Here is a 27863-nt window from a genome sequence, read left to right on the forward strand (position 1 = left end):
TTTGTTGAACATTTTTACCCTTACCCCTATAACAAGATAGAGATTATAATGCTGTTGATTTAACTTTTTTTCAAACCTATTTCAAATGCATTCTCATATTTTAAAGGAACAATTTATTAAAAGATACTCATGTCAAAATCAGTCTTACACTTCATCTTCTTATTGAAAATGAGACATTTTAAAGTCTTTCCACCAAAGCAACAAATAGAAAAACTCCAGAAAACTTTGTTTGGGTAAAAAAAAAAGTCTTAACAAAATAAAGAAATACTGAACTCGCCTTGCTTGTTTACATTCACAGCCTCTTAAACCTTTTTCCTTATTGTTATTGGTGGCTGCTATCAGTTATTATAGAGAGAACCACCAGCACAATCTGAAATTACACTTTTTTATATAGATCTATGACTGGGTTTAAGTGTGCTTTTAGTAGTTAATGGACCTGTAGGTAGTTTTACCTTAGAATTCAGGAAATTACTACCAATACTTCATAGAATAACGGGTACTCAAAAGTCAGGAGTATATACAACACATTGTTTTCAGACAAAAACAGAATCAAGCCACCTTAAATAGTAATCCTTGATAGGAGAAAAGGCAATCCTCTTCCTACAATTGCATTTACCTGGATTTCATAATTTTGCAGAGTTATGAACACCCACCTAGCAGCTGTTTTACCTCTTTGTAATGAAGTGGAAAACCAACAACCTGTGCAAGCATGACAGAGTGATACGCTCAAAAATGTGGACATGACTTCTGTGCAGTGTCACTAGGGGATGTCCCCACGGGGCAGAACGACCCCATGTTTACTGTGCCGGGAGAAACCATTACTGCAAACCTGGAGGCTGACTCTGTGGTCCCCGCTAAAGGGCATCACTGGGCAGCCTGCTTCAGGAGTTCAGCAGCAAGAACTAGCCTGCATAGCTGGGGTGTTTACAAAAAAAATTATCCATGAAACAAACGACTGAATTTTCAAACATTAGAACAGGTGAAATTAAAATGACAGAAGTGAAACTGTAAACACAGTAAGTCCAGCTGAGGCTTTTTACCCAACACGTTATGTCCTTGTCTTTTTCCAGTTTGAAACTAATAACCTTTTAGAGAAATGACTGAATTGTAAGAGGAAGAAAAGTAAAATAATGAAGAGGGTGAAATTTCCAGACTCTGTAACCTTCCTATAACATTGAGCTGTTCTTTCACAAACCACTAACAACTTCTAATACGTGTAGCAATAACAAAGATGCACATTACTCACATCATGCTCCTGAAAAATCAACATTATTCATCTAATTTCACACCTGAGTTAAATTTCCAAAGCCTGTGTAAATCATACTGATATAGCCTCTGTCTTACAACTGAATTTCGTGGCCTTAACATTTTACTAAGGGAAGCTAAAAGCCAATTTATAAAGGAAGACTCATCAATATGTCAATAATATATCAATACAACAGACTGATATTCATTACCGAATGCTTATTTCACACGTATTGACTTCAGCTTATTGTCAGTGTATACATCACCGCTGGACTATATAAATAAGTCAGAGCTGTCTGGACAGTAGATATTGATTTAACACAGTATTTTTTATATAGCCTTATTGAGTAGATAGCTGCTTTAAAATGAAATAGATTTCTAAATCCCATCCCAGTTGGAAAATTCCTGTAATATTCTCCTACAGCATTTCAATTTCAGCATAGAAAGCTGATAGTTAGTTAGAAAGAAAGATAGTTAAAATTAACTTGGCTGGAATAACCTGGTCTCCCAGGTGGCTCCGTATCACACTCACGGAAAGACTATGTTTCTCTTAGGTGCGCACATTAAAACTCAGGTGTTCTCTGTGGCTTAGAGGTAGAGAACAAGGTCTTTCTTTTTGTGAAAGGGGGGATGTACCGTAGGAGGAATATGAAAGAAAAGCATGAAGGGCAAGGAAGCATTCTAACCTTTCTTACTTTTTTTCCTGTAACTTTTAAGTTATTTTCCCTTCGCATCCACGCTTTGACAGCTATCCTATACAGAAGTTTTCCCAACGTTTACCAATGACTAAGTCACAAAAAGTCCTCATCTCTTCACAGAGGACCTTGGTAAAATCAGAACCAAAATGATTCAGTAGATTTTCTGGAAGATCCTGTTCGGCCTTATAACTATTACTCACTGATTGTCAATACGCAAGCCAATTCCCATTGAGGTCAGGAAGAAAACTGTATTGACATCAAGCTTAGCAAGAATAACATGCAAATACTCTCAGCTTTTAACTTTACTTTAATAAGGACCTTGTTTAGAATTTTGTTTTTTACATCCTTACAATTTTCGTTATTTAGGAGTAGGAAAGAGACCAGGTGAGTGTGATTGACAGAATGGTAGAGAAAAGGAATCAGGCTTTCTGTAAAGTAGTTTTAGAAGCCTTCATTCTTAAAAAAGCCTCATCAGTAGGCTTCATCCTTTGTATGATATTTATGGAGACTCACATTTTAACTGTTTCCTGTCAACAAAACAAAGGACACAGAAAAACAGTGTTCTCTGAACTGACTCAGAAGAACAACAAATTTGTAACTGGCATCTGAAGACAAGCACAAACAGAAAATATTGATTTTTCCAAAGACTCACAAAAATTGTTCATTTCTCAGTTTTGACCATTTAAAATCTACTTTTCTATTCCTGTTCTAATAGTCTCATGTTAACGTCACCATTGAGTAGGATGTGAAAATACTTACAGTTCTGGGTTTGGACAAAAAGTTACAAAATATCAGTCCAGGTCATTTTTGTCATCAATAAAAATGGCTGCACTAGATTTTCTATAATGATTACATAATAAGATTTTACCCAATTGCAAGGAAGGACAAAAAAAAAGCATTATTCAAAAAATACTTCAAAAAAGTTCTTAATAGTAACTATTGTTGCTTTTATTTAATTTTAAGGGCAGAAAATCTTTTTTTGAGATAGAATAAATGAAACAGTAAGTACAATCCACTTTGTGAAAGAGAACTGTTTTAAATTGAGCACTGCTAGAAAGCTGTCAGCGGAATGTTTCAAGGTCACAACAATTTCATTCAGAAATTTGTAGGTTTCAGCTGACACATTGCTCAGTGTAGGGACTCATTTATATAAATGTAAAGCTCAGTGACATTTTTGTTTACTACATATATAAATTTAGACCAAAATACCCTGGATGTTTCTATGCTGTAAGAAGCTTGCAGTAGTGCTGCATATGTTGCCTTAAGACACTGATTTACAAATAGCTCCAGAAACCACACGTAAGAGAATTGATAGTCCAAGACTACTTTTTAATGAAATTTCATGACAGACTACTAACCTGAACAAGAACAAAGTAGCGTTTTTTCCACCGCTTCCAAACCTTCTGTCCTAGAGCATACAAATATCTGCAGAGGAAATAATAAATGGAATGTTTTTACATTAATAAGAAGCATGATAATAGGAGGATCCAATACAAATGAGTGTATTTATCTCCTCTACCTACTGAGCTTTTTTACCAGTGTTGTTGCATCTAAGGAGTGACTTTTTTCTTCTATTTACTTGGACCATAAAAATGCAGAGACATATTCCTTTTCACTCAAAATATGACAAAAAAAGCAGAAACAGATGATGTTTAAGACGACTAAGCTGCTTATTACATATATTTCACCATTTGTCTCTGAAAACAGAAAAAAATACCTTCAAGTGTAACACTTTTGACTACACAGAAATACTGAATGTTAGAAAAGTTAAACTCCCCAACATTTTTTTTTTCCCATTTGATTTCCGTAGATTTGCTAGTGTTTCTCTAGTCTGTGAGAAGTCAGTCACAATGGCAGTTTGGGAAAATGCTCAAATAACAAAATGCCAGCAGACAAACAAGATTAAATTTTTTCCAGAGTAAACTAGAACCTAATTTCCCAAACAGAAGCCCTTCACTGCTCTTAGATTACAAAAACCTCCTTGTCACCTTGGCAATTACCAGGCTTTGAATCAGACGGTGTAATGAGGAGTATCAACCAGTGAGATGATTAATACCACGGATGTTGATACTATTTGGTGGTAGAGGAAGCACTCCCATTACCAAAGAAGTAGCAGCAAGTTTTATGGCATTATAGTGACACTTTTTTCTGTCACTGCGGTCATGTTGCACTGTTGTTAACAAAGACTGCAACAGGAAAAGGATGAGCTGTGGGGTTGCATGCAAGAGCCTACAAGTGGTAAGGATCTGCTGCTTAAAATCTGACAGGAGAGCAAAATATTACCTATGAGATGTTTCCTCTGGCTGGCCAGCTTCTATCAAGGGCATCTAGTACAACTAGGTGGGTCAAAGGCAGAACAAAGATCACAATTGTTCAGATTCATGAATGCTGGCTTCACAGGGCACTCTCCAGAGGATGCTGGCACATATATTATGGAGAAGTTATCATGACTAGGATCGGGGATGGTTGGTTGGATGGTTGGTAGATGAACAGGCACCTTTGAAGTAAGGGTCTGCTGCCCTCTACTTTGTGATGACTTTTGGGGCTCTGTTGCTCAGTGGTTCTGAACTCAGTTGCAAAACAGCAATCAAACAATATCTTATGTGAAACAGGCAAGGAAGATACAGGCAAAATCTTTTTCCACTTGCCCTCGGCACACTCTCAAGAACATTCTTTATGGCCTTAGTTATCACAAAGGACAAATTTTTGTCAGTGTAATGCTTATTTACCATGGCGGTTTGCCAAACCACATAACGGCTCCCTTGTTAGCACGACACAGATATCTTGCCTGTCTTCAGCCCCTGCTACACCCGCATTGAAGCCCTGCCTTGCTTGGTTACTCTGCTTTTTTATTTGTATGAGAGAGAGGACAATTGGCTTTGTGTACACGATTACCATGTGACGCAGCTTTCTTTGAATAGTCCAGATCCTGCCACACTCTTTTTAACTTCTTAATTCTGTGATTATTATAAATTCAATAAAAAAGAAAGGAGAAGAGTAAGGGCTATGTCAGAAAGGGTACCAAAAAAAGGGCCTACTAAGGTTTATTTGAAAGTTTATAATGTTTCACAACTAAAGAAGCATTTACCTCACAGACTGATTGGCACATATTCTCCTACAAAATACGAACTGTTTTCCTTTTCATATATGTTTCAAAAGAGCCAGGCATGCTCCTCTAAATCAGAACATTTACCTTCCCCAAAGCGTACCACATTGCCATTGCCCTCGTTAATCTCTTTACTATTACCATAGGGTGGAGGTGGAATGACTGATGAATTTCACTCAGCCTTGAAGGTAAATGATCGTCGGTGGAGGGGGGAGAAAAGTAAAAGGGTCCACAGGTGGCCTTTGGGCTCTCTCAGTCCTAAGCCCACCCTGTTCTTCATGGTGATTCTGCCACTGCATCCTTCAGAGTATCTTGTAGGTTTCTCTGATGTATGTCGAGGACAACTGCCCCATGGACTGCATAGACCAACTGAGAACGCACAGTTCTCACATGCTACGGTACAAAGATACCCTGACCATGTTCCCACCCTCTTGGCACGTCTTAAATGACTGCAAAGGAGGCATAGACTAACACAAGGTTCCTCGTACTCAAGATTAATCCTGGTATCAGCAGCAGCAGTGACTTAGACTAACAGGACTAACAGACAGTGACCAACAGGAACACTGCAGAAAATAAGCAATCCAACCCTAGAAACACCATGTTTAATTAATTCTTTTTCATTATTAACAGAGCCTGGTACGGAAAAGTGCTTTTAAAATAAGAGATCTTAAAAGAACATTTAAAATTAGTTTTCATGTAAGATGATACACTACATATGGTCCTGCAGTACAGGCAGAACTATCACAAGTTACAGTAAATTGAAAATTATTAAATAAGAAAGCATACAAAAAAGAAATGAAATAGCAATGTGCACTTTTCATTCCTCCTATAAACCATTTACAACTAAGGTGTTAAATAAGAGCTTCCTTGGGAAACAAAGGAGTGTTTTAAAACTACCTAGCTTTAAAATCTGCTGGTCTTAGACAAGATTAGGTAGCAAAGAAAACAGCAATCATGACACAAAGCTGGGATTGAGTACAAAAGCAAAAAGCCTTATGTTACTTGGTTTTACAAATCTCTATAAACACACAGCTATAATGTTATGTTATTAATCCTTGTTCCAGTGCCATCTCTAATGGTGATAGATTTTTTCTAATGCAGAAAGTTTCAGCTATTTACAAGGGATATATCCTGTGCTAATCTTAAGTGTGCATGCTCCTGAAAGATGATGAGATTAATTCTTACTCAAGAGTCTAACATTTATACCCAGAATGAGCCAAACATCCTATAGAATCCTAGAATCCTGTTTGAACTTCTCTTTCCCATTTATTTTCCATTGAAAAAAATGGGAAGCAAAGGACAAAAAATGGGAAGCTGATGACACCAAACTGAGCACAGAAGTGGACACTTCAGAAGGGAGAGCCACCCTGCAGGAAGACCTAGATATGCTGGAAGAGTGGTCTAGCAAGAACCTTATGAAGCTCAACAAGGACAAGTGTAAGGTCTTGCACCCAGAAAAACATAATCCAGGAGTGCAGCACAGGCTGGGATCTACATGTCTGGGGAGCAGCTCTGTGGAAAGGGTCCTGGTGGACAACAAGCTCCATATGAGTGAACAGTGTGCTGCTGGGGCAAAGAAAGCCAACAGCGTGCTGGGCTGCATCAACAAGGCCATCACCAGCAGAGATAAAGAAGTCATTATCCCACTCAGTGCTTGTCAGGCCACACCTGGAATGCTGTGTTCAGTTTTGGTCCCCACTACACAAAAAAGGTATGGACAGGCTGGAGAGGGTTCAGAGAAGGGCCACCAAGATGATCAAAGGAGTGGGAAGCCTGCCGTATGAGGAAAGGGTGAGAGAACTGGGTTTGTTCAGCCTTGAGAAAAGAAGGCTTAGGGGAGACCCTATTTGAACGGTAGCTACAAAGAAGATGGAGACTCCCTTTTTACAAGGAGTCACACGGAAAAGATGAGGGGTAATGGGGGAGATACTTCTGTGGAGATTCTGCGTGGACACAAGAGGAAAATTTTTCACAACAAGAACCATCAGCCATTGGAATAATCTCCCCAGGGAAGTGGTGGATTTTTTTTCATTGGACACTTTTAAGATTCAGCTGGACAGGGTGCTGGGCCATCTTGCCTAGACCACGCTTTTGCCAAATAAGTTTTGACCAGATGATCCTTGAGGTCCCTTCCAACCTGGCATTCTATGATTCTGTGATTCTACGACTTATGCAAGATTCTATGACCTATGAACCTTGTTAAATTTGGACAGTAATATCTAGGATTTGTAGAAACTGCAGTTCATGTCTCGAACAGAAAAAGTCTACAAAATCCAGTTCCAGAATTAAATGACGCTTGCATTTCACAACAGGAGCAGAAAATTAAGAGGTTAACAGATTCCGAAGTCCCAGATCTAAGTTGAAGAATGTTTTATTTTTTTAAGGTGGGGAATTGCATCGCTTTTCATGGGTCTCAAGTAAATGTCAGTACCAGAAACCAGACCAGACCCTCATAATCACAAGCTTACAGAACCGCAGCCTGCTATATCTGTACCTGTAGGTGTATCTGTATTCATCTACAAGCCTTGCTCACTTCCTCCATCCAAAAATATGTGCACAAGATGCACAGTGTTAATTCTTCAGACTGTTTTAAAAACCCTCAGCAGGAACAAGAAACACACAACAGCCACTCCTTCAAACACTGTCCCTTTCTTTAGACAAAATACTCTGTGCAATACAGGGAAGAAACTGATATTCAGAAGCAGCCAATTCCATATTTCTAAAAACTAACCACACCATTTGCTACAATTTTTCTCACCCCAATTTGGGTTCCAGAGTTGGGATAATCTAAAATAATTCTTTAATTATTACAGTTCAGCTAAACACTGAGAAGGAAAATACTGAAATAGTTCCCCTGTATCTAAGCACTGAAATAGTAATTGCTCATTACCAAATAGATTTTTTTTGACTTCTCTTTAAGACCACGTTTTGAGAGTGTTTAATGAGTAGTAGACTGACAAGAAGGTAGGAAAAATTGGTTTTCTGATGCACATAAAACCAGATGTAGATGGCAGACTTTTATTCTGTAAAAATATATTAATATAATAAATATGTATACATAACATCTATATCTATACATGTGCATATTAGAAAGCATATTTATAGGTAGTAGGTATATGCTTGGTTGCCTTCTTTAGTCTTTTTATATTACTTGCATAATTTCCAGTACCTTAAGACTAACACACCTGCTTTTACACAGCACATAGAAAATAGGACCTTGATCAGACGTGTTGAGTCATTAAGTGCTACACCAATGTGTGTTCTAACACAGTTTTGTAGTAATATGAAAATGCAACCAAACGTACAAAGCATGCAATTACTTTCCTGATAATTTTGCTCTTAGAAAACAGTTCTACAATTTTCTTTTCTTAAACATTATTTAATACTATTTTCTTTCTCTTCACTCACTCCCAAATTAAAAAGTAACAATTGGATTTGTATGAAATCACTGATTTACCTGATTATACCTCGCAATGCTTGTAATATGGTAGAAAAAGAAACATTTAATATTTAAAGTTCACTTCCTAGAAATAAATAAAAATAAAAGCAATTTACTTCTACTACAAAACATAGAAACACCTGGATAAAAATATTTAATGTATCATCTTGCCTCAGTCAGTATCATTTTCCCCCATGGAAACAGAATAAACAAACCGAACAACCATTTTCTTTAAAAAGTCTGAGCATCGCTATATTTTAAATATATAAAGGTTGAATATTTTCAAAGTGCATTTGCTTGTGTTACAAAAATGCAAAACCATATTGCTTAATATTATAGTTCAGTTTCAGTTATGTGATGGCATACACAGGAAAGAAGATGTCAGCTTATTTGCTCTAAGTCCACGCTGCGAGAGTGCAGGGCTCTACTTTTTGATGAAAAAATCAGCACTAATGAATAGCTGACAAACATAATTGAGTGTGGAATACCGGAGCTATTCACTGCTGGAGAAATGAGAAAGGACTTATTACTTCTACAGAGATCATTTTTAGACTGGCCTTTTTATTCTAAGGAACGACGCAATCTATCTACATCTTGAATGATAAAATTCTCTACTTGTAAAAGGCTTCATTTATCACAAACAATGAAAAAAATATAGAAAGAAAAATCAATACGTGTAGCAGTTTAGTCCAGCAAAGGCCTTTCTTAAAGAGAAACCTCAGTCAAGGTTGAAAGAGCAATTAATGCAGTCTCAAAAATCTGGGCCACTCTGATAGAGTTCGGTTAACATGTGGCAGAAGTAATCATCCACTTGTGAAAATGATTTTCAGTTCATTCTCAAACACCTTTCAGACACTCATGATCCCATTTAACTGACAACAATACAGGCTATCTGTGGGCATCATTGCATTCGCTGTGAGAGCCAATGGGGACCAAATGCCCACAGGCACTTTCAGTCATCCCTGCACGCTTGCATAAAAGGAATCTTCCTTGCACCGCATTCCTTCTTTTATTTAACCCCGCAAGATTAAGCCATTTTTTTGTCTTCAGTTGAGGACGAGAGAGAAAACTGATTCAAGACAACAGTATGACCTGGGTCATAAGAAACCTAGCTGTAAACATTCTCGGATTCATTTTAGTACTCTCTGTGCTCTCGAGAAAGAGAACTAAATAAGCCTTCAACAGATGGAACGAAAAAAATCAGCGTAAACTTCTACTGTAATTATGCCTGCTAAGGATAAAGACATGTTGAAGAATGTCAAGTAATACAAACAGCACAGCCACAGAAAACAGTTCCATTTATTCCAATGAGCAAGATACTCATAATATGAACAGAAAAACCTGGGGGGAATTTTTTCCCCCTAAACAACTTTTCACTTAGAGTATAAATGGTGATTGGTATGCTGGAAGATCAGATATCCCTAGATTCTTTAACAGTGATATCTTACTGCACTCCAGAGTGCTTCAGCATTTGTGAATATGCATGCCAGTACTTATGGAACCTGTGAAGTAACTGCAATGGCAACTTGAGAATTATTAATCCAATTTATGTCATATCATAAAGCCTATTTGGTATGTAAAGTGTGAGTGTTTGTCAAGACAGAAAAACATCCTTTAGCCTTTAGAGAATTCCACGCAACAAAAGAATGAAATCCTTCAGATGCAACACAAATGTAGAAAGTGCTCCAATTCCAATGTAATCTAATTGTAATGTAAACTGCAAACAGCTGGTGCTGAGGAGCGGACAGCCACTCCCTGTGCTTTTTGATGCAGTGTACTGTGGTCTGAATCCATGGACCAAATAGTTACCGGTGGTTGCAGCATATATGGGTGCACCCCTGGAGCTCATCTCTTGGTTCAATTTCATCTAACAGGATAACAGTCTGTGAACACAAACTGTTCTGCGATGTGAAACAACGTACTGTAAGCAGGAACAACTAAGAGACTCATTTTAAAAGTGAAAATATTAATTTAGTTGCTGATGTTGATGTAGTAGAAAAAGTCTGAATTGCACTGCTCTCCCACGTGCATGCAGTTTGGCCGTGGAAACAGTTCTTTCCGTTGCCAGACCTCAAATCAACTCAGAAGCATCCTGAGCATCCAGAAACATCTAGCATCCAGCCCAGACACCCCTCCATCTCACTGGAAGCACATGACAGTGCAATTAGAAAAACTGGTGACCCTTTTTCCATACAGGCAGTGATATTATTTGCCATCTAGAAGGCCTAAATGGCCAAGGACCTGTTAATACGAAAAATCTACTTTTGTTTCTAGGTCATACGCTGCCACTGATGGAATCAGTCAAAACACCCTGCTCGGTGTCACACTGGTGTAAAACAAATCAATGAACTGGTATAAAACAAAGCTGCCAATTCTGGAGTCTCGAAAACATCCCACTTTTGGGAAGAGTGGCTGAGGCTAGTAAAAGCAGTGAACTCTTTCAGGAATGACACCTCGCTTTGGTTATCTCTGGCTGGTTACGTATTTCTTTTCATCATCTAGAAAGCTACTTTTCAACTGATATAACATTAATTTTGTAAAGAATATGGACCTCAGCAGAGCTACTTCTGTATTTTTTTTTTTGTAATAACATATATAAGCAGAACAGGATGCGTATATTTCCATCCTAAAGATTGTCAGTTCTAAGTATTTTCATAACATTTGTTGTCATAATCACTACTAGGTATTTTAAAGTTACTATGGATAAAGAGGTACATCTTGTCTACCAAAGACATATAGGATATATGTCACAACTGGTATTCCTATTTGTGATTTTAAATGAAGCACAGAAGTTATGATAATGAGTTAGTCTAGCACTTTCCTTCCATTTGTGCACACAGAAGATATGTACTCAGAATGTTATGATATTTTAAAACCACTTTTTAAAATTCTTGACAGTTGGATTTAAAAAAAATAAATCCCTAAAATAATTCAATTAAAACCACTATTTTAAAACATCACTGAAGTTTTGAAACAAATTAGTTTTAACAACTCCTAACCCACCTCTCGTTATCTTCTTAATAGGAACATTGCTTGACACTTGAGTAGTGCTTTATAAACTTCAGGTAACTATTGCCTCACAACATGGCCAGTGAAGGAGATTAGCTTCTGTGGGAAGGAAACCGAGGTGGAAAAGAGCGAGAACTGTTCAGAACCTGAGGTCCCAAGGTGGCAGAAGAAACATTTAGGAAAGCCTCGCACCAGCCCTTATCTTCCAGACACTGGAAAATGCATTTCAGAAGCTGGTAAAGCTGTTCAGCCCTTTCACTCCATGTGTTGAAACATGCAAATCGTCCATGAATTAAAAAAATATAAAAGAAAATGTTCCAAAGGGAAATGGCAAGTTAAATACATTTGTCTTTGCAGGTCCTCTATGCCACTTTCAGTGACCATGTTTCCTGTGGGCTTTGTATGGATCCAGCATAAACTACTTGGGGCATATTTCATCTTCAGAGCTTTGCAAATTACCCTTTGGGAGCGCCCTTCTGTCTCCATTGGCTATACCGGATCCCTACAGTGCTCAGACTCCAAACGTAGGTGGTGCAGTTAGTTGCCTGAAAAGAGATGAAATGAAGGAGGCTTTCTGTACCTAGCCATCATGAAGAAGAGATAATGTGACATTCACAGAAAACGTTTGTTGTTTGCAGCCTGACAAGAGTACTCAATCTAAAGCACAATTCGGAATAATATATATTACTTTGCCCTTTTCAGTCTGTTCTATGAAGTAAAGCTTCTGTAGATGCAATGATCAAAATTAGCTGGTAGTGAACAGAGTATGTCGACTGTAAAGATTTTGAAATGCTTGGAACACTTGGTAGAAAAAACTTCTTTCAGTTGCACTACTACAGAGCAGTCCCGAATGAAAAGTGCTGGAGTACGATTTAAGCAACAGTGGGGAAATGAAGTTACCTTCTTGGAATTCACATACAACCTTTGAAATGGCATTCTCTCCCCACGCTGCAGAAATAAAAAGCTTTTTATTGGGAACTAAGTAATTTCTTCTGGATTAAAATTTTGACACTTAATGCTCTCGTACATTGGAAAATTCCCTTTTAATTGACCAGATTTCACATAAACATTGGAATCAATGAATACCACTTCTCTCTCCATCCAACATCCAACAGCAGAAAACCACACGATGCTGCCTGTACCAGTGGTGCAGACTGTCTCCGTTGCATCTCTAGCACCTCTAAGGAATGCAGGAATAGTGCCAGACATTAATTTCCATTCTCACACAGCAAAGCAACTGTTATGGCTTGTTTCCATGAACTCAAAGTAGTTACATTTCATTGTGCATTTTAGGCATTCCTGGACAGGTTTGTGAAAGAGAAATTCAATGTAATTGAATACGCAAAGAACTGTAACTGGCTTAGAAAGTCCTTGTGCTGCAGACGGGTGGAGTCTGAAAGGGTACTGAGACTACTCTTATGAACTTTCCCAGTCATCTGCTGCCGGCCACACTGGGAGACATGATACCAGGTCAGATGAACATTCGGCCCAAGACAATAAGGTTAATCTAACATTCCGATAGAGGAGACATTCTGCCTTGGAAAACCTACCGGTGCAGAACGACAACTGTAGGTGATCCTTTCATTGAGAGTTAGAGTCAAAAAAGTACTTTTATACTCCTGGCCACCTTTTGATGACGATACATGACTAAGAACAAGGAAGAAAGCTTTCACAGTATGGCCCAGACAATCAGTTGTCTTAAAATATCCATTTTAAGGAACTTTCCTATACAAAATACATGTAGAATTTTAAAGATGACAAGGAATCAAAAAGAATTCTATGTCACTTCATCTCTTTTGAAGACGCTTGTCTCTATGAAAGAATGTAGAAGTGGCCACCCAAAAGCACATTCAGGCCTCTGCCTTGTTCCCAACAGGATGTGGAGGGAAGCAGCAACCGGATGGAAGCGTGCAGTTATACATCCCCAGAATTTTCTTCTATACTCATGCTATTACCGGCTTTAGGAGTTTCTTTATCTAGAAACGGTGTCTCCGTATTTACTTGTTAATGGACTTTTGTTTCAACGAATTTCCATAATGGTTTTCTGAACCTTTTAAACTTTCAAAATCTACACCTAGTAGCACAGTTCCACATCTTAACTACTTTTGCCTAGAAGCAGCTGTTTGGTTTTCTCTGACACTTACACCTCCTAGTACTACTTAGCGATTGCCTTGCGGCACTGGAAGAGGCAGCTTCCAGTGTACAATAACTTACATTAGAACCGTTAACACGATCGCACATTTATTCTTGGAAATGCCACAAAGAAACAAACAATCTAAAACTGAATTCCACGGGAATTATTCTAGGAAATGGTAGAATTGCGTCACTGAGAAATACATCCACCTTAAGAAACGTACTTTAGTATCCCTTCGTGGAATTCAGGATTTTTAAAATGGATTAAGATAATAAAGAAAAAAATAAAAATCCTAAAGAAATGTTAATACGCTATGAATATCTTGAAAATAGTTTTGGTTTTGGTGGTTACACAAAACCAAAAAAACGTGATATACAAGACATATAAGCCTAAAACAACAGCATGGATTTGCTCTTTGTCAAAAGTGCTTTACTGTAACAAATACATAGAAAATAAAAACCTTCAAATGCACCGTCCTTGCACTAGAGTTTTTAAACGGGAGCTGATTCGCATGTTCAGCTGCAGAAGTAGGACTTCAGGAATACAGGATTTACCACCTGGGAGGGAGCATCAGAGCCATCTACTGGGGTCAGCCCATTCCTGCTGCACAGGATTGCTCTGATAAGCAACTGTATCCCCAAAATAGCAATACTAAAGCGATATTCAACCGCAAAACTGCTGTTACAAACAAATAAAATAAAAAAAACCCTCGTAAAATCTAAGAGGAAACTTAAGTTGTAACACTGATGAATTGGATGTGAGGGGAGGTTTGAGTGTTTTCTCCTCACTTTAAGTTTTAGAAATACTTTTTAAAAAATAGCATTTATTTGTATGTAACACAAAGGGTAAAATGCCTCCTGTGAATGTTTTACTGATGAATTTAAGTGGAACAAAAAAAAAAAATATTTTTAGTATCATTCATTGATTATTGTTCAAATCTGAGACTGAGATTTTTCAATCTCTTTCCCCAAGCAGAACTTTACATGTGTGTGTGTGTATAGACATACATATATATTTAGACATACATATATATTTAGACATACATATATAAAAGGACTAATTTCCTGCTATAACTGCAGAGTAGTTCCACTGTCCCTTAAACCTAATGGATAGCTACCTCCACTCTCCAAATATTTGATTTACCAAAATACTGTAACGGATTTTATTGGAATTCGCGGAGCTAAATTTCCAACTAGGCTTTAATTAAACTCCCACGTTAAATATTTTAAAACATTCTTCTAAAATAGACTGTATATATACAGAGAAAAAAGACTTTTATAGCTCCTAAGAAGCTACACTTGGAAACATCTAAAATTAACACGCAGTTGCTTTTCTGTATAGGCTAGGAAACTACGCACTCTTCTAAATTATAAGAGCTTTCACAAAACAATATAACAATCAAAAGTGAGATTAATTTACCTGCATTATAATCATGTTCCCATCCTCTCCCTTAATTTAACTATGCTGCCCTCCTGTGGATGTCAGGATATGTATAACGCAATGGCTCGCTCAAGCTATGAAAATCTAGTTCAAATTGATGCCTGCTACCTGTTTGCGACTGACTTGAAGGGGAAAGAAAATGCCACTGTGTAACCACAAAAAGCAGTTAAATTAAACTTCAGGGCAAGGACTGTGAAACTTACATTTTAAATAGTTTTAAAATGAATATTTTAAATAAGTAGAATGTCTTATTATTCCACAAATCATGTATATATGGGAGCACAGAGTCATACATATTAATAATACATTTATTCTCAAATTAGTGGGAGAATATTCATTGCATAATGACAAGTTACTTCATTTGTTGAAGTGCCAACACAGTCGAACACACATAAAGATTATCCAAAAACTCAAAAAGCGTGGAAATCATTTGCAAAAGTATGAGTATTTGGTAAATTGAAAAAGTGAGAATTGGTAAAATTTTAATCTTTTTTTCCTGGTACAGAGATACCAAATTATGGAGTCAAAAAGATGTTATATCTTTAAAGAAAAATATCAAAAATGGTCTGGAGTAGAAGAATATAAAACGAAGGACAGGAATAATAGGACAGGTATAATAAATTATTCAAAGAAATTACCTATGCAGAAAAAAACCATCTTTTTTGATCAATTACATTTCCATAAAGTCTCTTCTATATTCTGTTAGAGTAGTCAGATTTCTTAAATCATTGGTTTAAAACAGATCAGTACGGAACAGATACCAAAACCGCTAAAATACAATACCTGGAGTGACACAACACTGCTGTTTTTCTTCTAGACTAAATTTGTAAATGATGAAAAATTATGCTTAAAGTGTCATGATAAAGAATGCTTAAAAATACACTTTTCTTTCTGAAGATAAGCTAAAATTTCTAAAAGCTACAAAAGGTAGAGTGATACTTTCTGATTCTAAAACATGTTAGAAAGTAAACACTTCTTTTTCTTTAGAATCCTTTTTTGTCTTTAACTCAGAAAAAAAAAAAGAAAAACAAAATGCTAAATTTTAAGTCAAGTCACTCCCTGACAAAATATTTTATATATTATTGGAAAGACTGTGAAATAAATAGAAAGTCTCAGGAAAGTGAAAAACTGTAAGAAATTATTTTGGACAAGACAAGACATTTAGATTAGAAATGCTATTTTGTGCCAATTAGCAAAGCTGCTAACATGCCATATCAATAAAAAACAATTGACCTAAGTAGTGGGGCTAATTAAATGAAAGATAATTAAATGCTTCTCAATATATAATAAAAAATTATGGCTGAAAGTGTTCCATAATGTTGTCTTTTTGTTTTCCTATTATCTGCTTTTCTGCTGAGTTTTAATCAGTGTATCCATATGCATAAAAGATAGATGGTGTCCAGATGTTAAGGTGTTGGTGGCAGGAATCAGGTGTTCAATTAAAATTTATTGAGTGTGCAAAGAAAAAAACCAAGCCTTCCATTAAGAAGAATACATACAGCTCAATTAAAAATGAATGTAGCATTTGTGATTAAATTGAACACTCACATTCTAGAACGGCAATAAAATTTTACATGACATACAATTACTTTGTTAATTTAATCTCAATCATACAATTCTAATTTAAGGATCAGTGTTATCTTCTGTTTCAAAAGGGATCCATTGCTTCTCAACATACAAAATAATGGTAGAGCTGCATGGTTTTCTGCATCTGATGCCTTTTTTATTTTTTTTTGCATAATTAGTGAATGAAAGACAAGCAACCGTAACATTTTTAGGGATCTTAGTCTAGCGCATGTTCTCACCTACTGGCAATATTGCTTATATTTAATACCAGCCCCAGTTGTGTTGCTTGCATAACAACTCCAGTTTTGTTGAATGCATTCATTACTCAGGATGTGTTTCTAAATGGCTTGACTGAAAAATCCTTAAAATGACATCCCTTGCCCATGTAATGTGGTATCACTTCCCAACCTACTGCCCTTAGCCTAAAAGGAATCATTCCGTAGTCTAAGTCTTCAGACCCTTGCTTCCGACTTCAGCTTGCCCTTCAAAACTAAGACTTACAACCAGATGAAAAAAGCTAGAGAGCCACAAACATTCGGTTTTAGAAAAGAGACTGGCCATCAGGTGTCCAGCTGTGAGGGGGGCACATCCCCAGGTAAGACTTCTCCATGCCAGCAATGCGACGAGCTGGGCCAAGCTTCTTATTCTCCTCTACTTGGTCAATGGCATGGTGCATTCCACTTAAAACGTTGAACTTCAAATGGTTTCACAATTTAAATAAGCTTAAAATACCAGTGGTCAAAATCAGAAATGGAGGAATATGTGATAGTAAATTCAAAGCCACTGATTTACTGAAGAAGGATTACTAGTTTTGTGTTTAGGAATCTCTTCTCTCACCAGAACCACACAGCTTCTCATCTTTGGAATAAACTTTGAAGAAAAACAGATGGCAATTTTGGGCTGGCAATCTTCTAATGTTGTTATCGGAGTTCTCCATCTGGTAAAGCAGGGGAATTCGGTCTGACCCCAACGGAGACTTAGCGGTGGAACTCAAACCTCCACCTACCACAACACTTTCCCTGCCAATTTGTCCCTGCTTTACTTCATAAAAGCAGCATGAAAGATAATCTCACAGGTCTTTTCTGTCTCTGGCTCCAAAAACGAACCATGCACAGGATTTGACATACCATTTCACAAGCATTTTTCACCTATCTGATCTCTTTTATCATTTATGTAAAAAAAACCTCCCAACCCGCACATTATGAAAAGACAAAGCAATACTACCTCGTTGAACGGGCACAAAGTTAATTTAGGATGGGATTAAACTAAAACATATTTCTGACAGCAAGCATGCTAAAAAGATTATTTGTAGTGCACAGTGAAGTCTTCATTACAGTTTTTAGTTAAATAAAAAGACAGAAGGAGCTGACTGTGCAGAACTCTGTATGAAAGCACTGCTACACTGATGACACCACAGAAACCACCAGCCTACCGAGGTGATGCTGTCACGTTGCTTTCTCGGGGATGCGAGATGTACTCGAGGACCCCGACAAAATGGTACAGTATGGAACTGCCAACACAGTTGTGTTGACATTTAACAGGACGTGGACTATTTAAAGGGAGCTGGCTGTGATGAATATACTATTTGGGCAAAACAACAGTAGTGCAGGGCCATGGGGACTCTGTTACTATGTCAAAATTGAATGCAATACTATAATCATTGAAATTATAACACTGCGGAGAAAAAAACCCCACTAATTGAATTTATAAAAAGTTACCTCTGCCTTTACATCCAGCATTGTGTTAAAACAATTTCTTCCCATACAGAACATTGTATTATGACTTGAAATCCACCCTCAGACACAGTAAAGCACAACTGACCATACAGTATCTACCTGAGCCAGCATTCTGGCACACTGGGAGGATTAGACTGGTTACATACTATTAGCATTTAAAATTGATTTTGTTCTTGTAAGTGCCTTTGATTTTGTAAGGGTTTACATTCCCAAAGACAAAAACTCGGTGAATTTTACCTTCCTCTAAGTAACAGATGGACAGCGCAAGTGACAGAAGGAGACAGCAGGCAGGTGGCATGCCCCCATGCTTGCAGTTAATAGTACTGGCACTCTCCGTATAGAAATAATGCCAGGCCATGCCAGACCATATGCAATGTCAATGTATGTCAGGCAGAAATAACCCCTTCTTAAATTCTATGTCACAGATTAGTGTATGGTACCGCGTCTTTCCCCTGCATGATATGTGTGCTGTGCTGATTGGTAGTAGAATAAAGCAATATAAACAAAATCCAAACCAATTATTTCAATGACGTTAGGTTCCGCAGTGTGGCAAAATAAGAATATTGCTTAGGTGACTACGTACAGTAGTAGTGTTATGAATATCACAGTCAGTTGCATCTTCATTACGACAGACTCACGCCCATACAGGAAGTTTCCAGAGAACTTTCAAAAGGAACTTAGATGGCAAAAAAGTTAAAAATTATAATACAAAATAAATATATACATATATATATATATTCTACTACATATATTTCTGGAATAGATTGTGAAATAGGGATACTTGCACATGATTTGATCCTAAAGATACTGTCAGAAATATTTTGGGTGTATTTACAGAGTAATAAGTTTTTTCTAAAGGTGTTAGCAAAACTAAAAGTCAGCTTTGTTCTGAATGATACTTTTCCAAAGCTATGGGAACTGTGTAACAATAGCGTAAAGGAATTTAAGCTAAAGAAGCCAACCTAAACATTCCAGTCAGACCACAGTCTCCTCAATTAGAGTGTAGAGTTACTGGGAAGTTCCCACTACTCTGAAGTTATTACTGCAAATTTTAGAACACCTCTGATGTGATAAAATTTTTTTAACTGTTCACCATTTATTGTAGTAAAAATAAGCAGCCTGCTCTATGCTTTCATTTTAGTGAGACAAATGATGCACAGGATAAAAAAATAACCTGCCCATATTTCACTGAATTTACATGTAGTGACTGAACTGCTCAGATCATGATCTTCCGTATGAGGACCTAATAAGACACATATTTTGCTACAACATAACAACATTTATTTTTTTAATACTACCTTCAATCCACATAGTACTGAATGGTCAGCCCCCCTATTCTGCCTGTCCTGTATATGAAAAACACTTACATGTAAATTAAACTTAAAGCAAAGTTATTACTTAGTGGTTTAGAACAAAAGTGAGTGACAAATCATACTAAACCAGATTTTCTCAGTTCCTCACCTACATGAACTTATAAAGTCTTTTTTCAGTTAAATATTAGTTCATCATTTGGCCTTCTAAATTACAACAAGCTTTGTTATTTTTAATGAAAATATAGAAAAAAATCCTTTTTTACACCTTAATAGCTTTCTGGAGTTCTCATTTGAGCATTTCCAATAGCAGGCAAGATTCTGTTTAGAATTTATTCTTTATATTTTTTTTTAAAAAAGCAAACATTTACAAGCACAAATGTAAGGTTTCACAGGAGCATGTATTTCTTGTATTTTCAGGATTGAACCTGTGCTTGAACCCCTGACATGGGCATCAATAGAAGCTGCTGCCCAGTTTTGCCCAACTACTTTTAGGTAGTTACACGAAGTACCTAAACAGAAAAGGATATATCTGCGTCGGTAACTTAGTCTGAATAAGGATTGTGCCCTTGAAGAGAATCTCTCCATTGCCCCCAGTTGCAGCACTTGGTTCACATTGCGGAATGGATTCAGAGCATGTGACCTGGACTCCTCTTGCACGAAATGAAACCAGGTGCGGTGCTCAGCTAGTGCATCTCACATATTCCAGCCACTAAAGGGCAGCCAGCCTAGGACAAGACCAGGCAGAGACTGAACTAAAGCCCCAGACATGGATGTGAGGTGATTATCAGGTCCTCGGCAACCACTGAGTCACTTTACAGATCAGTTCAGGTGCACTTCACGCTTGGCTCCCTTTGTAGTCAAGAAGGAGGCACATGCCGAGCACAGTTCAGCTCTTCCAGATTTCCATCTCTTTGTACTGGGGAGCATAATTCTGGTAGCCATCAGTGGCTACAAATCCTTTGTAGGTGCCACAGTTAGACAAGCCCGGATTACTGCTCTTCGCACCATTCATCCTTTAATTCTTCTCTCTCCACGGCAGGATCATCACACGCAATCCGCCGTCTGGGTACAGCGCTTAATCTCATCCCACTGCTGCAACAAGTGGCTGCAGCTAGCAGGTGCTCAGTGAACCAGCCTCTCTCATGCAGTGATGCTGCATTCAAATTTGCTCAGGTGGAGCAGCCATGAATTAGGAGTCAGATACACAAACTATGATGACAAGTCCTCATCACCATCGTTATGGCCTGAAAGTGAGCTCGTCTCTAACGTGACAAACTGAAAATTGCTGCCAAGGTTTTTTCCACTTCTTTTTCTTCCCCTCACACTTGCACACAAAGACTAGGAAGTCTCGATGGGGAGAGACTTAAACTTGAGAGTTGCAGACAGAAATTTGATGGTATAGACCGGAAAAATCTACCTAGCTGTTGTATGGGTCACTGAGATGCTCAGTCACAGGTTCTGAGATCTCACATGATAAGAAGAAAAAATCGGCATTTAAACGTGAATTTACATGTGAATTCCCCCCCTGATTTTCTCCCTACCCTACTGGGGGGCGTGGGGGTGGGGTGAGCGAGCAGTGACGTAGTCCCAGTTGCTGGCTGGGGTTAAACCAGAACACAGAAGCACGTAGCTTTGCAGTGAAATATAAGAAAAATGAACACCCTATATAAACAGTTTCAATGACTTTTTTAATGTAAGAGTAGAACCATGATTTAAATATAAATTACATAAAGTTTGTAAATCTCGTCTCAGCTCTTTTACTTCATGTTTTGAAAAGTTACGAGTAAAAACAAAAATTTTTAAGAAAAAAAAATTAGATGTTAAGTTTTCTGACTATTAACCTTGCTTAACCCATAGATCTTTTTCACATAAAGACTGTTGTGGTTAAGCTAAGTGAGTTTGGATCTAAATTTATATCTCAGCTTTTACAAATATTTCAGATTAATTACCATGGAATGAATGAAGAATGGCACCTTAATTAGTAATGCTTCTCTTGGCAATTAGGATTCTCTTGGCTTCTCTTAGCAATTAAAGTGGCAGTGGCATATCATTAAGGTCTTCAAGATTCCCCATGCCTCCTCAGAAGCAATTACTGTGGGAAGCACTGAAAATCCGGCTCAAAGCTATAATCTGTTCTCTAAGGATCCAGCAGCAGGATAAACACTTTTGCTTCTTCCTTCCATAGCAATTTTGCATTAACCCATCATCATTATCCAATCAATCATTAATGTAATTTTAATGTGTCATTTTTCATGAAGTTCAATTTTCGTTTTTAAAAAGCAACTGATTACAGTCAATTGATTGTGCAAACGCGTATAATATTAAAATCATTTCAATGAAGACAGTCAACACATTAGCACTTTTCTCTGTGACAAAATGCTAGCATTCATTTAGCACAATGAATTGCTAACACTTAGCACAATTTAAACTAGCATAACAGAAAATACTGCTACAAGACACCTTGCAATAATAACAGTAAGGCATCCATACGTCACTAAAAATGAATTAAAATCAAGCCATTCTATCAATGCTTCTTATAATGTACGCAGGAAATTTTTAGTATATACAAGTGCATGTTGCCTTACGAATGTAAAAATGAAGACAGGTTTGTCAGAATTTAGCAAGAAATAGAAGATAATTATAGCTATATGAATGAGACTTTTGACCCTCTGCCTAAGCAAAAAATATACATCATTGCTATTAGACCCAAATTTAAAAATGCTTATAAATTATGGGCCAAAATGTAACCAATATTTCTGCTGAACTGTAAAGTCACTGTTTTAGTTTTTGAATTTTGTGTTATTTCCTCAGTAGTCTCATTCCATGTGTCAGAAGTTCTTGAAACACTTGGCCTTACACTGTGCTGGGATTTATGAGTCTTGTCTTGCAGAAAGAGATACTCACATGCTTGTCCTCAGGGCCTTTGGATCTTTGGAGTCAGCAACTGTCTGAGAGTTACTGTTGAAAAGAAAGATAATCTCCTCTTCCTAGGCTTTAGTAAAAGGCTCTTATGGTTTTAAAAGAATCGGGTTACTTCATGTCGCAGGAAGAGTAGTTAAGTTACAGATCAACAATGCCAGTCCTTTCCAGGTCAAGGTATTCAGCAATGACTACATTTCATGAAGTATTCTGAAGTTTGCAGCCAGGATACATTTCATAGTAGTTTCTGACATAGCCTTCTGCAGCACCATTCACTGAGTAAAGAAAATACGCTCTATGCATATAAGTATGTGGTGCTGGATGTTAGATGACATTTTGGCATACCGTGACGTAAAGAGAAGAGCAGACATTCTTGAATATGCAGTAGTATTTGCTGCGCTGTATACTCCTGTTGCTGCTCACATTTTGTACTGAAACTCCTTTCTTCAACAGTCAACTGTTTGAAATTCAACCAAAGCCTCTTTCATGAACTACACAACACATCTTCCTTAAGTGGTGATGAGTCAAGCACTAACTGCACTTGTCTTCATCAGTCATAAGGTTTTGGAGTGTCATGCTAGGTCTAGGTTGAACATGGATTGGATAATAAAGCTTTGCAGTTCACACCTCTTCTATCTTTGAAGCTAATGAAACTTAACTGAAACTCTGATACTTCTTTATGCCTTCCGCTCAGAGACTACAATGAAATCTTTCATCCAGCGTTTCAGGAGTCTTCTGTGTATGGCAAGCAAATACAAAGTCACATTGTCCATGCTTTGAGTCTGAGATAGGAGGCAACTCTAATGCAAAAGTGTTGTGACCATGTTGGCAACCCCAACAGTTCTGCAGTGCAAGAGCTGGCACCACATTGTCAGTTTTTGGTCAGGGTGGAGAGCTGGCATTTGCGCTCTTACACACACACACGTCTCCTTAAAGGTGGCCTTGGTGATCTCAGTGTAGGAGATAATGCTGCCAAGCCTCACGCTGACCTTCTCAGATTGTCATATTTGAAATACTTTGTTAGAATAGAAAGAAATCTCTAACTCACTTTTGCTTGATAAAGTTTCTTTACTAGACAGTTCCCTTTAGATAGGTCTACTTTTGTTCCTCTTCCATATGACTGACACGATATGTCAGTGTCATTAGCTTATAATGAGCTCTTTGGAAATATCAGTAGATGAGAATGAGGTTCTTAGGACCACTTGGGCACTAATTTTGAGGCTAACTACACTCAGCAAACATTGTCCCGTTTGCCAGTAACAGGAGAGACAAGAAAACCTTGTGCACGCTATAAAATCATAGTTAGAGGGAGTGACTAAGTTTTACCAAGACCCAGCTGACTTGAACACACACTTGATTCCTGCGATGGGGCCCTCCTGCAGCAGGCTGCCAGCAACATAGTACATCCCACAGTGTTTCAACATGTCATAACAAGATTTCACAAGGTAACAACTGAGACAACTTCAGGAAATAGGAGCATTGTTGGTCATATGGTTAGTGAACCAAGACTCAGGTGAAGACCAAGGCTCTCCTTCATGGCAGACACCCTTTATCCACACACGAGGAATGAGTGGCAGAGGATTATCTTTCCCTCAATGGCACAAAGGTGGTCTAATAACCTCCCATTTGCATATGGATTACAGGTCACCGCAAAATACTGTAAGGCCTGATGTTGGAAATGGCACTGGGCACTCTCTGACAGATATTTGTAGAAAGATTTAACTCCTAAATACATTTGATACTAATTAGGAGTAATTGTAATAGAAATTGTAATAGAAATTATAAAGATTACTGATATACTCCATCCATATTTTTTACAACTGCTGTTCTTATGATAGGATGAGAAGATGCTTTGAACAAAATTGCAGCTGTTAAAAATATAAATCAAATATGTCTGCTGCCAAATAGAACAAGCTATATGGTCAGAGGACATCACAAACTACTACCAGTGCCAACAAAAAATCCTCACAGGAATTAACTGAAGCGACATTTATTTCACATAAAATATCCATTTAATTTCATTCATCTTCATAAGAGTATATGCAAAGACACTACTTCATCTACAAAGATCATTACTAATAGCTAGTAAGAAAAACAACAAATATCGGTATCAGTGAAGTTATTTCTCCAAACTTCATGATTTTCTGTAGCAAAATTGTCTTACTATCTATTAAAGTAGGCTGAGTTTCATTTAAAATAAAAGACTTGGCTTTTAAAAATCACTTTGGCAACTATGCATAGTTTATCTCTGACCTGAATTTAAATTTGAGAAACTGTGAATGAGGCAGAAGAAAAAAGATGACATGACCGAAGCCCACCTGTTGCTTTGGCAATTCATCTTTCCAAAGCTCTGTCATCTGGTGATTAGGCATTTATTTTAATTTAGAAAAGAATCTATACTTTTGAATGCAATATGTACAGACAAAAGTTTACCTTACCAACTCCAGTGTACCTTTCCTTTTTCCTCTATAGCCAGTGTCTTAGCGTTCATAAACCACCCTGTCAAGGTATTCCCTCCCTACCCAGTGACTTTTGAGAGAATTTAGACAACTCTGACATAGCCTGAATTTCTAAATTTTGGGCTGCTATACTGAGGCCATATGACTTAATGAGCAAAAAAGGATTTCAAACTACCTGACGCTATGTAAAGTTTGCAAAATTCAATCAAACTGAACAGTTCCTTCCATCTGACTTTGCTTATGCTTCCCAGTCTTGATGTTCACAAACTGGAAAACAAACCTTCTACCAAAGGACAGTGAGGACCCTGTTCTTCAAAGCAGCAGCTGAAGTGGGTGCTCTGTTACCCCTTTTTAAGCTGGAAGAAAAAGTGCAATAGCAACAAAGAGAAAGCTAGGTGGTGCTAATATACTGACTTCATGGTTTCAACTAGATGTGCTGCACACAAACTTGGAAAGACAAATAAAATGTTATAAACAGCTACAGAAGAGTTTACATATGTAGATGAAGAAATGCCATAGTTAGATAAATACCTACTTACCTCACTATTTGACTCATGCAATTATCTGTGTTGGTAACAAACAGAAAAGAGCAAAAGGAATCTCTCAGATAGCCTCCTCTCCCTTTCATAGGAGAAGAACATTACAGTGTTCACTAATGAGAAAAGTCTTTTCAGTAACTGCTGAAAAGTGTCACGGTTGCCCCAACCGGCAACTAAGCCCCACGCAGCCGCTCACTCACCCCCTCAGTGGGATGGGGGAGAGAAACAGAAGAGTAAAAGCAAGAAAACTCATGGGTTGAGATAAAGACAGTTTAATAGGTAAAGCAAAAGCCGCGCATGCAAGCAAAGCAAAAGAAGGAATTCATTCACCACTTCCCATCAGCAGACCGGTGTTCAGCCATATCCAGGAAAGCAGGGCTCCATCAAGCGTAACAGTTACTTGGGAAGATAAAATGCCGTAACTCCGAATGTCCCCCACTTCCTTCTTCTTCCCCCAGCTCTATATACAGACCATGACACCACATGGTGTGGAACATCCCTTTGGTCAGCTGAGGTCAGCTGTCCCAGCTGTGTCCCCTCCCAACTTCTTGTGCACCCCCAGACTACTCACTGGCGGGGTGGTGTGAGGAGCAGAAAAGGCCCTGACTGCCCAGCAACAACCAAAAGCACCAGTGTGCTACCAACACCGTTCTCATCCCCAATCCAAAACAGAGCACTCACCCAGCTGCCAGCAAGAAAGTCAACTCTATCCCAGCTGAAACCATGACAAAATGTAACATAGAAAGTTATTGTTTTTATCTAATGGAAAATACTACTAATTTAAGAAGTCTATAGTGCACGTTACCACATGATAAAAAGTATTAGGAAGGATTTTCTTAGATCTTGGATACACACAGGTTTCTAACACTTTTCTTCACTTCGAAGCACCTGTATGTATACCTACTGGGTCTAACAGAAACTAAACTTGACATTTTAGCTCACTTGAAATCTGGTTTCTATTTTATTTTTTTAGTATTGGTGTAACATATTATTTAGAATTATTCTGACATATATATATGTTTTGACTCAGAGAAAGGTCTGAAACTGGTTTCAAATCCTTTACATATAACAGAAAGCCCTACTGGTGACAGAGATCACACAGCACTTGCTAAGAGAAGCGTGATTGTATTCCTGGCATCTTACTTTATCTGTAAAAGCAACCCCAAATTGAAAAAGCATAATTTCAATGTGGTCACCTTGCACATTTCTCTGCAATAATGATACTGGGAGCAGATCTCATCTTCAGATCAGCCTTCAGATTACACATCTTGAAGTTATAAAGCTAATGATGTTCCTCCTCCTGCCCTTTGCTAGGCGACCATGGACAAGCAGCATGTAAGAGCTGGCACCACCATTGTTCTGGCTAACTTCAGTGTCCCCGTGGGTCTTCTCAGTTGACTTATGAGCTCACTAGTAGCTATGACAACCGTTTATCCAGGTGACAGTCACACACTTTAACCCTACCCATTGAGAAGCTAGCAGAACCGAGTGCAATCCTCAGCTCAGTCACTGAAATGCCTGTGACCTTGGGTGATCTCAGTTCATTCCTGTGCTTCATTTCACTTATCTGTAAATCCAATAATTATACTCATCTTCCTCTCCAATGAATTCCTTTATCAATGGGTGACAAGTGTCATAAAAACGAGAGGGGAAAATTACTTATCCTGTAGTTCTGCATCTTGGAAGACTGCTAGCCAGGGCATTCATCTCACAGATTTCCTTTAGCTCCAAAATGACAGCAGCAGGAGGAGAAAAGTGATACTTCAGTCACGTACAGGAACCAGTAGCTATATTTTTTGTTTATAAATGCTTTCCTGTGAACATTTCAGTCCATTCCAAGTGCACAAGGGAAAACTTTTTAAAAGTTTAACAAATTCATGGTAATCTTTTTATTCTGAAAATACACCCATAAAATACTACTACTACTACCACTACCACTGCTACTGCTACTACTACTAAGTTGTGAGAGAAAAATCACGTCACACAGATTCCTTACAATTTTGGAAAGCACAAGTTCTAAAATGTCACCAAAATAGTTGCTTTACAGATGAGAGACAGGGAGAAAATCTGGGCATGTGCATACTCTAGTGCTTATAGAATGTATAATCCAACCACAAATGTTTACAAAATTAAAGGTGTAACATATCTATATGCAATCTATCACAGCAGAAAGCAGAACAGAACTCACAAGAATGAATTTTGCCTTTCAGATTCTGGAAAAAGTTCTGGACAAGAACTATGCTGAAATGCTTTACTTCGG

The 27863-nt window shown here is 37.8% G+C and overlaps 1 protein-coding gene across 6 annotated transcripts in view; it reads right to left on the reverse strand.

Annotated features, from left to right (window-relative positions):
- Positions 1–27863, reverse strand: part of CADPS2 (calcium dependent secretion activator 2) — a 321875-nt gene that overhangs the window by 119333 nt on the left and 174679 nt on the right. For all 6 annotated transcript variants that reach the window (XR_008466879.1, XM_054204611.1, XM_054204601.1 and 3 more), the window contains exon 9: positions 3302–3368. Coding sequence is in view for 5 of the 6 variants with exons in the window: in XM_054204611.1 (XP_054060586.1) it covers positions 3302–3368 (67 nt within the window). In the remaining variant the exon portion in view is untranslated. The remainder of the gene's footprint in view (positions 1–3301; positions 3369–27863) is intronic.

This window comes from Rissa tridactyla, chromosome 1 (assembly GCF_028500815.1).
Source record: "Rissa tridactyla isolate bRisTri1 chromosome 1, bRisTri1.patW.cur.20221130, whole genome shotgun sequence".
NCBI lineage: Eukaryota > Metazoa > Chordata > Aves > Charadriiformes > Laridae > Rissa > Rissa tridactyla.